Source organism: Octodon degus, unplaced genomic scaffold (assembly GCF_000260255.1).
Source record: "Octodon degus isolate 3935 unplaced genomic scaffold, OctDeg1.0 scaffold00012, whole genome shotgun sequence".
In the NCBI taxonomy this organism is placed as follows: Eukaryota; Metazoa; Chordata; class Mammalia; order Rodentia; family Octodontidae; genus Octodon; species Octodon degus.
Window position 1 is genome coordinate 22298484 of NW_004524588.1, and position 12713 is coordinate 22311196.

General features: G+C 41.6%; 1 protein-coding gene across 1 annotated transcript in view; it reads right to left on the reverse strand.

Moving 5' to 3' along the window:
• The window catches only part of Arhgap42 (Rho GTPase activating protein 42), a 206915-nt gene that overhangs the window by 60776 nt on the left and 133426 nt on the right, over positions 1-12713 (reverse strand). The window contains exons 6-7 of the mRNA XM_023709484.1: positions 8881-8982; positions 1873-1983 (exon numbers count right to left, since the gene is read on the reverse strand). Of these exons, the coding sequence (XP_023565252.1) occupies positions 1873-1983; positions 8881-8982 (213 nt within the window). The remainder of the gene's footprint in view (positions 1-1872; positions 1984-8880; positions 8983-12713) is intronic.

Here is a 12713-nt window from a genome sequence, read left to right on the forward strand (position 1 = left end):
GGCGTCTCAAGGAGCTGAGACCACATAAGGAACAAGGACAGAGCTCAAGCTCAGAAACACCAGGAGGAGGGCACGAGGGAGGAGTCTGCCAGAAGGAAGTGTGGCTTCAGAAGCCGTGGTGGGATCCTGGGCCAGCGCTCAGTTAAAGGGCAAAGGAGCAGGAATCAGCGGTTTCAGCCTTACAGGAAGGGCTGTTGGGCTAACTCATCATCCACGAACCCATGAGCTCCAGGGGTCCAAAGAAGCTCAAACAGACCCTCATGGTTCTACTACTTGTTACCAACCTATTCCAAGGAATTTAAAGACTTAGCTGTTCAGCAAACAGAATTTGGAATTAGCAAGTCTTTTACTCTAAATAAAAAGTAAAAGTGGAATCCCCCAGCTTGACTTACGGCCTCTCGCTTCTTAATCTCTCTAGCCCAGGTACGGTCTTACACCTTGCTGGTGGCCCAGTTTACAGGAATGAGGCAGTGGCTCTAGCAAGAAGTCCTGGAAGCCGTGTGGGACACAAGCTCTGCCCTCTAACTCCTCGGCATCTTCAGGCACGACATTTAGGAGTTTTCATTAGAAGATGAATCCTGTCCTGTCTCACTACTATCCCATTAAAGTATCAACAAGGTATTTCTTTATACCATAAATGGGCATTTTAAAGAGTGACAGAGGAAGAATGGCTTAAATTACACATTAGTACTTATGCATTTACTAGCCCTGTCTCCTCTAATGGGAACAGAGGTACATTTTTATGTATCTATCAGAAGGTTACCTTGACTCCAGTTTAATTCTAATTATTATAGATGCCACCTTATTAAGATGCTTATTTATGCAATACTATATATAGCAGGGGTGATCTGAAGTAATGCTATTTCTGCTCTGTGATGCATTTTACACAGACAGAATCCATGAATTTTTACTCACTTAGGAAAAAAAAAAAATGACCTCATAGGAACAGCCAGGCAATCTTGCTCTGTAAGGGTGGGGATACAGACCAAAGGGGGAGAGAGAGCTTTAGACCTTCTCTGTTCCCTAAAGTTTTAGAAAATGGGTCACATTACTGGTGAGGTGGATTTATTCCTGCATGGGTAATGTACATCATTTTTTAGTTTCAAAATTAACTCATTTACATTTTTAAATTTAAAATTTTAAATATTTATTTATGTACTTATTTATTTGGTACAGAGTCTTGCTACGTAGTTCAGACTCGTACTGATTCTCTTGTTTCAGCCTCCCTAGCGATGGGATTAGAGGTGTGTGCCACCGTGCCCAGTTTCAGGGCTGGCATGTCATGTGGCATGCATTTGACAGGGATTTTCTGCAGGGTAAATACAGGGAAGAAATCCAAATGTACCGGGGATCCAACTCAGGTCTTTACGTTTGCCAGGCAGGTGCTTACACTGTGGAGGTACTCCCCTGCCCCCCACGCATTTTTTAGAGTAGTTTAAGTTTAACTAAAAACTGAGCAGAAAATGCAAAGGGTCCACTGTGTAACCTTTCATCTTCCCTATTTCCTGGGCCCCTACCATACCCCACAAACAACATCCTCTCGTATTAATACCTTTCATTCTTGTGATACTTATTATAGCCGATGAGTCAGTACCAACACAAAATTATTGACTGAATTCATAGCTTATATTGAGGCTCATGCTTTGTACTGTATATTCTACGGGTTTTGACAAACGTATGACATCGCACACTATTAAAGTAGCATGCAGCAGAATTTACCGTCTTCAAGTGCCTTGTTCTCTGGCTACTCATCCCTGCGCACTCCTCTTTTAGCTCTACAAATCATACTTTTCAACAGAAAAATCCCTCAACAGCTTTTTACTTAGCTTGTTTTGAGCCTACCTACTATTTTATAGGGAATTAAAAACTTACCGGCTCAACAAATTCAAACTTCTTTTTTTCTTGAACCTCTTGAATTTTAAAGACATATTCCAATGATGCTTCATAGAAGTTTTGATGCTCTCGGTCAATCTGTGTATCTGCCTAAAGAATGAGAAACAGGCAAGGCATGGTAGGAGGGAATCACCAGTGGTTCTCTACAGAGACAATTAACACAGTACTTGAAAATTTTATCCAAACTAATTCTGCAGGAAGAGTTAATATAGCAGGTTTTACAGCCCTTCCTCACAAGAGCTTGAGAAACAGAGATACAGGAAATGAAAGAACTTATTCTCATGTAAATTAAAAAAAAAAAAAAAAAACAACCCACTGAAAAGGTTTGACAGGGATTTTCTGCAGGATAAATACAGGGGGAAAAAAAAACAGGGAAGAAATCCAAGAAAGTGAAATTTGCATCACACTATGAAAGAGCTTGGGCCCTGAATAACACATCTGGGTATCGGTCTGGGAAGAAGCATCTGAGAATAGTAAGCAGAAGGGCTGCATCATTAAATAAAATCTTGTAGAACTAGTATGGTAGCAGAACCAAAAAACAACAACAAAAACCCAACAGCTCTAACCTGATGAACCCTGCACGGTCAGCATCAGGCACATTCCTTCTGATTGCCATAAGGTCCTACTGATCGAGGATGGGACAGTGTCACTGAGGGAATTCATTTTCTTTCTGCCTTCATGTCTCTACTCTCTCTTTTGTCCCACACTCAGCTATGTGCCTGAGACATGGCTTTGGCTGGGCAAAAACACAGTGTCTTCGCCCTGCTCCACACTTCTAGCTGACAGTGGGGACCACTGAAAGCAGGTCACAGGTGCAGATCCTCCCGAGTACCAGGGCCCACTTACAACTAGAGAATGGAAAATGCTTGGGAGACATTTAAAATAGTAATTTCACGAGAGAAAAACATGGAAAATAAAATTTCTTGACATGGACATCACGCTATAGCATTTCACTCCAAGTGCCTTTAAAAATAATTATAGTCGTGTATATTTCTTACTTACCAGTAATTATGAGAAGGATTTTTTTTTTTTTTTTGCAGGGGTTGGGGGGACTGGCTCCGGCTGCCTTATGGGTAGGTCTAGTAAGGCAGGTGGAGGTGGGGATCGAACTGGGGTCCCCTGCAGCTGAATGGGTTTTCCAGAGCAGGCGATTAAACAATTGAGCTAACCTGCAAGCCCCCAAAGGAGATATTTGGGCTGGGGAGATAGGAATTTTTTTTTTTTTTTTAACAGTACTGGATATTGAACTCAGGACCTTGCTCTTGCCAGGCAGGCACTTATTCTACTGACCTGTCTCCCCAGACCCACTTACCAGTAATTATGAACAGCAACTCCCTGGGATTCATTTTAAAGTTGTTACTTCAAAGTTTTTAAGCTAATATCTGTGAAAAGTCTATAAAGCAGTTGGAAGATTTGAACAAAAGGTTTCTGAGTTCTCAAAGACTATTTAGGAAAGAACAGGGCACCGACTATTAAGATAAAAAGGAAATTTTTACTTTACACAAACCATCTTTTTTCCTTCTTAGCATCACTTAGGGGCAATTTAAGTTAACAGTGAGATATAGGTGGTGGTGTACATTTTTAACAACTGATATTCTAGGAGGAAAAAATCTGTTTGTAGTGTTTGCTGCAAAAAACTTTCTGTGGCATCAACAGTCCCCAAATGACCACTTCCAAATCATAAACTCATTATCGCTGAGTGTAGGAGTTGGAAAGAGACGCAAAAATGGGCTCTGCCAAGCAAGTTTCACCACACTACGGACAAAAGAGATGCAAGAACATCTTTCCTAGGCAACGTTCTATTCTACAGCTATTTCAAATCTTCATGTACTTTCCAATGTGATGACATTAACTGTGCTGCCTAGCATACTAGAAGAAACCTTAACACGGCAGCACCTCTAGAGCCCACGGTGGTTATTTCCAATCAAGAAGCTGTGCAGAAACAGTTAATACGGCACCAGGCCTGGACTGCTCTTATGCAAGAGACTGTACAAAGCTGGTCCTTGGCTGACATCTGGGGATGTGAGTGGGAGTGTTAGCTGATAAGAGAGGCTCGTGCCCAACTGTGTGCGCAATATGGCTTATGCCAAGTCCTTCCTTTCTGTTCAAGAGTGTGAAATCTGGATAAGTGCCAGGGAGAGTGGTCCCTCAGTGCACCCTGCAATAAAACTCTGAACAGTGAGTTTCCCATGAGCTTCAGGGTAAGATGTTTACGTGTGCTGTCATTGCTCGCTGCTGCGCAAGAGCGCGCGTCCTATTTGTCTCCACTTGGAGAGGACTAATGAGGGTACATCTGGTTACCCCAGACTTCGCTCTGAGCACTTTCCCTTCACCCCATCTTCTTCCCATCCTATAAAAGACAGCCACAAATCCACTATTCTGCATCCTCTACATTCTCCTAGACAATCACCAACCACAGTGAGTCTTGAGCACCATGACTCAAGTATAAAGTCTTCTTCAGAAACACGTTTGCGATGCACACTACTGTTCCACTCCCCCCACCCTGGGGCACAGCACAAAGAAAGAGGACAAATAATGATTCTTGGGAGTCATCAGTTACAGATGTTTTCAAATACCTCCATCCTAGATAACTGAAAAGTGACAAACCAAAACTGCTCTGAGAGCCACCCAGAGTGTACCATTCTTAAGTCTATGACAACATAGTTATTTTCAGTTCTAGATTTTTTTTTTTTTTTTTTTTTTTTTTTTTTTTGTATTTTAGGGAAGGGCCTATAGGGTGTTCAGGGTCTCACTACTAGATTGGACTGGAAGTGATCTGCCTGTTTATAACCTCCCAAGAGCTGGGATTGTAGGCGCGTGCCACCACGCCCAGTCTTAATTGCCCTCTCAGTGTGCCCTGGGGACGGGCCCAGCAACAGCACCAGATTTATAATGGCATTTCTATACTTGGAAAATACATTTTATAAACCTACTGTGTGGTTCACTAGTAAACACGTAGCAACTGGTGCTATATCTTTAGTATTGGATAAGTAGGTTATGGTTTTATCATTCAAACTGGGATGATTTTAAAACTAAAAGGGAATATGAGTAATAATTATGTCAGAACAGCATGTGTACCTTGTTGCTGACATGGCAAAAGTGACTTTAATGTAAGAAACTAAATTAATTTCACAGGAAAACCACGTGGCTCTCCAGGTAGCTAAATTTCCTCCAGCAAGCTATAGCAAGCACCCTGACTGGAGACGAAGCCACAGATGGTAGGTGTTTGATCATTCCCGGAGGACAAGGGTTCAAGATCATCTCTGCAGAACAAGCACATTGAGAAGAGGAAGAAGGGTAAATGAGAAGAGTTTGAGTGAGGGAATAGAGTCAGAAGGCTACAGTTTTCTTTGGGTTAACCAAAAGATATGTAACTGAAGGTTTAGTTTGGTAAAGCAGAAAGGATAGTTCACAAAAAAGCTGACAGTGGCTGTATCCTACAGATGTGCAAGCGCTGAGGAGATGCTGGTACGGACTCGCTATACTCGAGGAGCCTAATGTGAGGATGAAACTGCGTGCCTGCGAACAGAAGATCTTTCTTTCATTGGGTAATGGTGAAATGTCCAGTACACCCCTCACAAAAAAGGCAGCTTGAAAGTTGTGCGTGTGAGAAGCAAGGAAAAAATAAAGACGAATTTGACATTCTCATTTCCTTTGACATTAACAGCCAAGGAAATGAGAAAGAAGAGAACATTTAGGAAAGACATGATATGCAAGATTTCACGTGTTGCCAAGATTTAAGAATCTAGAGCCTTGGAACACTGAACGATGCCGAAGGGGCAGACACAGTCATGCTTGACGATACGCCATGGAGAATAAAGAAGGCGGAAAGCTCAGGGCCAGCAACGGCCGGGCGAGCACAACTCCCAGAACTGCGCTGAAGGCTCTGCGTCACGAAAGGGCTGGGATGTGAAGGGTGGCACAAAAGAACAGGGGGGACGTGGGAACCGAAGACACAGATTTCTAGCAGGAATCTATTTTCCATTTTACTTTTTCTTGTAGCTATAATAGCAATATACATTTATTATAATAAGTTTATTATTCATTACTTTTGTGAAGAAATGTGAAGAATGACAACCTCACAGATAATAGTCTGGTGTGTAATATACACATACAAATCTACTTTAAAACAAATCTTAAATGTTACTGCATATTCCTGCTTAAAATTTATTTTATTTTTCTTTGCTTAATCTTACAATATTTCAATTGACTTTCCCAGTGGAATTTTTAACAGTCATATCAACTTCCATTTTTGGTCAACTATATTTGTATATTTATCCCAATCATTCTTTTTGAAATCATTTATTTCACATGCTTCTAAATTTTTATGTTATGAAAAATTTGTGTATTTATACAGTACTTACACAATTTTCAAGCATTTCTCTCAGGTAAATTTCTATCAGTAGAAATGACCTCAATTATCCCACACAATTCAGGTTTGTTGAGATGAGGTCAAATTTACCTCAGGATGAGAGGGTGGGTAAGGAAGAATGGTTTACAGGATTGAAAATGGTCAAAATATGTTATGATTGTGTTCCAACTCTCCAAAATTAACACTATTATTCTATAGTGCACATATTAGTAAAATTAACAAAAAACAAGAATGAGCAAATATTTTTATGTTCCAATGAGAACAAAATATGCCTCGTTTCTGCTGCTTCCACTAACAATGCTTATCTTATAATGAATTTAAAATGACAACTTATTATTCCTTCACATTACTTTCAACAGAGGACACTGCGATAATATTCAATTTTTTTGATAAGATTTATTATAGTTTATAGTTTCTCTTTGATCACTTCTCTCTTATATCCTTAGTCTACTTTTCCTCCAGATTTGCAAATGTGTCATATACATAAAAGATGTAATCCTTGTCATGTTATATAAATTCCCTAATGCTCTGGGATTTAATTTTGTTTAATAGTTTTTGAAACAGATTATTTTAATGTATCCAGGTCTTCTTACATTCCTTTTATGATTTCTTTTCATTTTAACCTTAGAAATGAATTTCTCTCACATCAAATGTGATTTCTTTGCACCCACCCTAATCCTAGCAAGTCTGTCCCCAATTCTCCACCTGTGTATGCCAACGACCTGTCTAACTTATGACTTTGAAACCGTGTCAGCACCAGCTGCCCTTTCAAGGCAGCTCTGAAATAGCCAGTCACACATTTCCTATGAGCCAAGAGAGTAAGGAGTTGGCAGTGCAGGTGAGAATGCACACAGGTATCTTTTTGAGACCAAGTCAGTAAGCGTGGTGCTGGTGGATGAGCAAAGCCACGCTGGGAAGGGACAGACGGCACCAATGTCACAATGCAGAATTAAGTGGCAGCGTCTCCCTACAACGGGCTTAACTCTTGGGGAGGAAGAGGGAGGAAAGCCCGGTCACAGCCCCGTGTGCAGTGCATATGGCTTTGGTGCAGCTTGGTGGCCGTGTGGAGGGCTGTGCCTCCTGGCACGGAGGTACCTGTGTGCTGCGCACCTGGGGAGTGAGACGGGAGGAGGGTGCTACTGACTGCGTTAGAGCCTCTTCTAGCCTCCAGCTAAACAGAGCCAGGCAAGTGTTCTATCATCCACAGTGTGCGGGACGACCAGCCAGGGAAGCCTCGCACTGAGCAAAGTTGTCAGGGACGCTGAGCCATGGCCTCCAGAGCGCTTCCCAATTAGGCTGCAGTCACGGCGTCCTTGAGCAGGTTTCAGCAGCGTCCTGTCTAAGGGCAGCCCCTCACTCTCACCAGGAATCCCAAGTTCTTCAGGGACTCTAAAAGCCACCCTTGATTTGAGGCAACCGATTTCTTTAACTGGCACTGGGCCCCAGCCCTCGGCCCCGCTGATGGCTGTGCGCCAAGGAGTTATGGGGCCTCCTTCCCCTTTTCCCCTAAAGTCTATTGTAGTGCAACATACAAAGAGAAGCATGAGGATTTAAAACATTTGGAGCACATAAACAGAATATTAAATTACAATAAGCAATCCCCCATTCTCAGAGAAGTAAATATGTCCAAGAAATTTAAAATAGAGTCTAGCTTTCCTTAATGGCAGATTCTCTTCCATTTCACTTCAGTCACATGAACTTTACATGCGAACAGAACTGTACACAAGCCTTAATAATGGAAGGCCTAGATTATATTGAACTCATGCAAAGCCAGTTTTCCCAGTCTGAATCTGCTCTGAATGAAGAAACCAGTTATCTTCAAAAAGAACATAAATATTTTGGAATAGAAAGGAATCAAATGCCAATATAATATTCCTGGTCACTTGATTGGAAATTTTAACACTTATAACATTGAACATGAGTCGTGGCTAAACATGCAAGTATGGGAATTAAAAAACAGGATAATAAGACCAGAGCACAGAGGACCAGGGACACTGCAAAAAGCAGCTGAGAGAGGCTTTGCCAGGCTGAAGATGAGGGAGAATTGAGACACCAATGGCAAGGAAGTCTTATTTTTCTGACATGCTCCATCACTGAAACTGGAATTGCACTGATCCTTAGTGGAAGAACTACTGTTGATTTCATGAATTATAGTTACAATGCTGACAAAGGAAGGAACAAAATACAATATTATTTCAGACAAAAGGAAGCAGACTGCAAGAGATAATATTGTTGGTCTTTTGTACTTAAAGAAAACAAAGATTTTTAAAGTATATACCTATATATCTTATTCTGCCAACCTGAGCCAAAGCTTTAGAATAAATGACACAGATTTTTAAAATTTAACATAAAATGAACTTGATAGGACTTACCTCTTTAAAATATGATGAAGAAAAAGAAGAAGAAAAAACATCTTGTTTAACCCTGCTAATTGTTGAAGGAAACACTAATCTTTCACTTGGAACCACTAATTCTAAATGCCATCATGTGTCCAAAGCCCTGTCCACAATAGGCTCAACCAAGTGGGCTACCGTTACTGTCATTTTATTAAAAAGTAGGAAAATCTACATGAGTTAATATTAATGCTTTTCCACCTCTCAATGAGGAAAGCTTACCTCCTGCAAATGAGATTCCTTTTTCTTTGCAGACAAATTCAAATGCTTGTCAAGAATAGAATAGTATTTTTCACTTTCCTTGTCAAATTTCTTCTTTCCATCCTAGGGGACAGGAATTACAATTAGAAAGATTCAAATCAGAGCATCAAGGAAGCCTTCATTTTCTCAGTGCTCTCCAAGAGTCCAACATAACTCTTTAAGGCTTTCCTACATTGCGGCTATGTCCAAAACCTTCACTCAGTAGAATCATGTAGGTGATTCTAAAGGGTTAACCTACAAGCAGTTCAGACAGCCACTTCACATAGACTATTTTCATGGAAGCTTATTTCCCAGCCACATTTTCAAATGACTAACTTTTGATAGGGAGGAAAGGGCTTTTACTAAAAACCTCAAATAAGAAAGGAAGTTCAAAGTCAGATCAAAAGAATTAACATCCACAACTCACATTGATTTTTATTTCTAAAAAATCAAGTTTTCTTTTTTTGGGTTGTGGGAGGATATTGATAACAGGACGGCCTTTTCATGGAAGAAGAGAGTATCTTTATTTGTTAGATTATGGTATAGTTGCACAGAAATGCAAATGTAAGGAAATACTTAGGGGAACAGGCTATACCTTCTGAAGCGACAACTATTGTACCACTAGGCATATCACTTTTATTTATGGATCTATATAAATTACTGATACACAGATATCAATATTCAAATAAATATTAGTCCCTCCTTTTGTTGCAGTGTGTCTGAAACTGCAATCTCAGGATCGCTTGACTCAGCCACGTGTTTACAGCTTGGTCATAATGCGCAGCCCTACTTTCCTCACCCCAAAGATTCTGGAACTACTGTTTAAACCTTCTATGATTCTTATGCATAAGGCTTTGTGCCACTATCGGCATAAATCCTGTTAAAGATGGGTGGATGGACCGAGGAAAGGAAAGGGAGGGATATGAAAGGGAGGGAGGGAGGGAGGGAAGGAGGGAAGGAGGAAGAGGAAGGAAGGATAGAAAAAGAAGAAGTGAGAAAGGAGCATGAAGTTGAAGGAGGAGGCCAGGCAAGGAGGGAGGAGGAAGCGGGCCCCAGCGTGGGGCTCTTTCCCCTTATTCCGAGGCAGTCAGAGCTAAGTCAGAGCACACAGATGATGCTACTTTCATGCCCTGGCATTCTAACTTCGTTCTTAAATACACTTCCAGGATCACAGCTTGATCTGTTTCCATACATGGAATTTCAGGCAGTGAGCTGATGAAGCTGAGTGGAATAGGAGGACTCTGCTTTAAACGTTCAAGCGATGCCTCATCTTGGTCCAAATGTGTACTGTTCCTAGTGTCTTATCCATTATTATACTATCTTAAAATAATTAAAACAAAAAAGACAAAGAAAAAAAATTAAGATTTCTTGAAAGCAAGTGCCAATGTTCAATTATTTCCCAAATTCTATATAACTATATGTTAATCTGAGCAAGATTTGAAGATAAAAATAGACAATATAACAACTACTATTAATTAGCTATGCCTGTTTTGAAAATCTGTAACGTATGTATTGTTGTATGTTACCCTGGTTGTCTCTTTCTTTTCTCTGTCTCTTTTTCTATTTCTTTTTGCTTTTTGTTTTACTCTTCAAAATAAAATAAAATATAAAAAAAAGTTCAAGCAAGTTTTAGACCACTTAAGAAATATGGAGGTTTGTTCATGAAAATATGACATCTGAAAATGAAAGCGACATCAGTCAAAACCTTCAAGGTGCCCGTATTAGCTAAAGAGAAGGTGCTGTCTTATTTAGAGAAACAGAACTGGGAAATCAGAATACCATTTCCATCCAAGAAAGGTTCTGCAGAATTTACAAAACAAATATGGCAGAGCAGACTTAAAACAGAGAGGCCCACGGCCCTGAGGGGAAGAGACCAGTCTCAGCGTCGCCAGAACAGACTCGGGTGCACACAGCACCTTGTCCTCAGCCGTTCTCACTCTGAGGCGCTGCTTCCTGCCCACGACTGACCTGTCCAACCTGCCCTGCCGAGCAGTGCTCTCCGAGCTCCCGCCAGCTCCCTACTCATGCTCTTTCCTTCTCCGTCACACACGTTCCTGCCTTCCACGTCACACATATTCAGCTGCCGTCCACTCTAACCTCTAGCTCCAAAAGCCTCCCTCACAAGTCCTGTCTCTCGACACCCTCTTTCTCCGTTCACACAGCTCTGTGAACGAGTCTCTTGGTGTCCTCTGTAGTGCAGCAGTTTATGTACGCTGCCCATCTGCCTTAAAACTGGACACCTAGTGAGCGACCAACAGGTCCCCAATGAGAGGTGAAAGTCTCTCTTACACTTATGGGCACCACTGTCCCGCACAGAAACTCTCTTTGCTCAGTAAGCTGATAGCCAGGATGCATGGACCATGCTGCACAAACAGCCCTAACTTAGACCCGAAGACCTCAGTGTGAGTGGGCAGCCAGCTGCGTTGGTGTACAGTACAGAAGACTGACTGTCACGCCACAGTAGGGGCTTACGATTTTGCGCTGGGCACAGAAGAAGAGGAGATTGGTTTTGGGAGACGAAGCACAGCTGGGGCGATGACCCCTGTCTTTTGATTTCAGCTTGTGTTTGGTGACATTTTTGGGAATGCTAATTCCATGCCAACACATCAGCATTTCTGGCAACACAAGAATCATTCCTAGAACCACTTCCCAGATTATTCAAATTTTGGACTTTCACAGGCCAGGGAAATAAATGTATTCAAAGGTTCCAGTGATGTAGACAACAAAAACACATTCAGTTGGAGCATAACACGAGTTGAGATTAAAAGACCAGACCACATACAGGACAACTATAATCTAGGCAAGCATGTTCTAGAAACAAAAAGCCCCTTTCCCTGAACCTCCCATCCTCCCAAAGCTATGATTTACTGCACACATAAGCCAAGTCTGATTTGGACTCAGAGGCACAGCCTGCACAATGCTCCTGGGGCTTGGTATACTCAAAACGGACATCAGACTAAGACTGTCGCTAAAAGTGGTGCTGCGGAAGGGAGGAAAACAGTCCATGAGGGGCCTTCCCTGCATGTTGTGCACAGTCACTGTCTTCTTGGTGCTATGCCAAGAGACTTTTTTTTTAAAAAAAAGAAGGCTACATATTATTATGTATGTTTTCCTGAGATCTACTGAAAGGATATGCAAAGTGAGTAATTATTAAAATAACACCAGAAGAAAAAGTAGTTTGAGAGAAAGCAGAAGATAATTAAGAGAAAAGAGATTGGGCTCAGGAGACAGCTCAGCGATTTAAGGCCTGCCTTGCAAGTCCAAGGACCTGCTTGATCCCCAGTACTGCATGTTGCACTGGCCACTGAAGCCGGGCGTGTGGCGCACACCTGTAATCCCAGCGCTGGGGATGGGGGAACAGGAGGGTCACTATGAATCTGAACTGTTTCGCGAGACCCTGTACTAAATAAATGTTTTTAAAAGGGAGAGAAGAGATGGCCTACACAGTAAACTAGTCTAGCCCCAGGCCCAGTTACAGTCAGCATAAGGTAAGTCACTACAGCATCTGCTACTGGCTGGCTTCCCAAGGCAGTGTGCTTATTGAGCACAGCGACACTTATGCTGCGCCCCACTTTCATCTCACATGCTGAACGAGGGGTGAGAGGGAACCTTCGCAAGAGATTCCCAGAGCCAAACTAGCAGTACTGCTACTTCTCGCAGAAAACTTGTGTGGAATACTTAAAACGTTTTATTTAATTTTAAAATTTTTTTTAAATTTAAAACATTTTAGACATTTATCACTTACACCTATATATCAAAATGCATAGTATTGGGGTGGGGAAATAGCTCAAAGGCACGAGTGCCTGCCTGGCAAG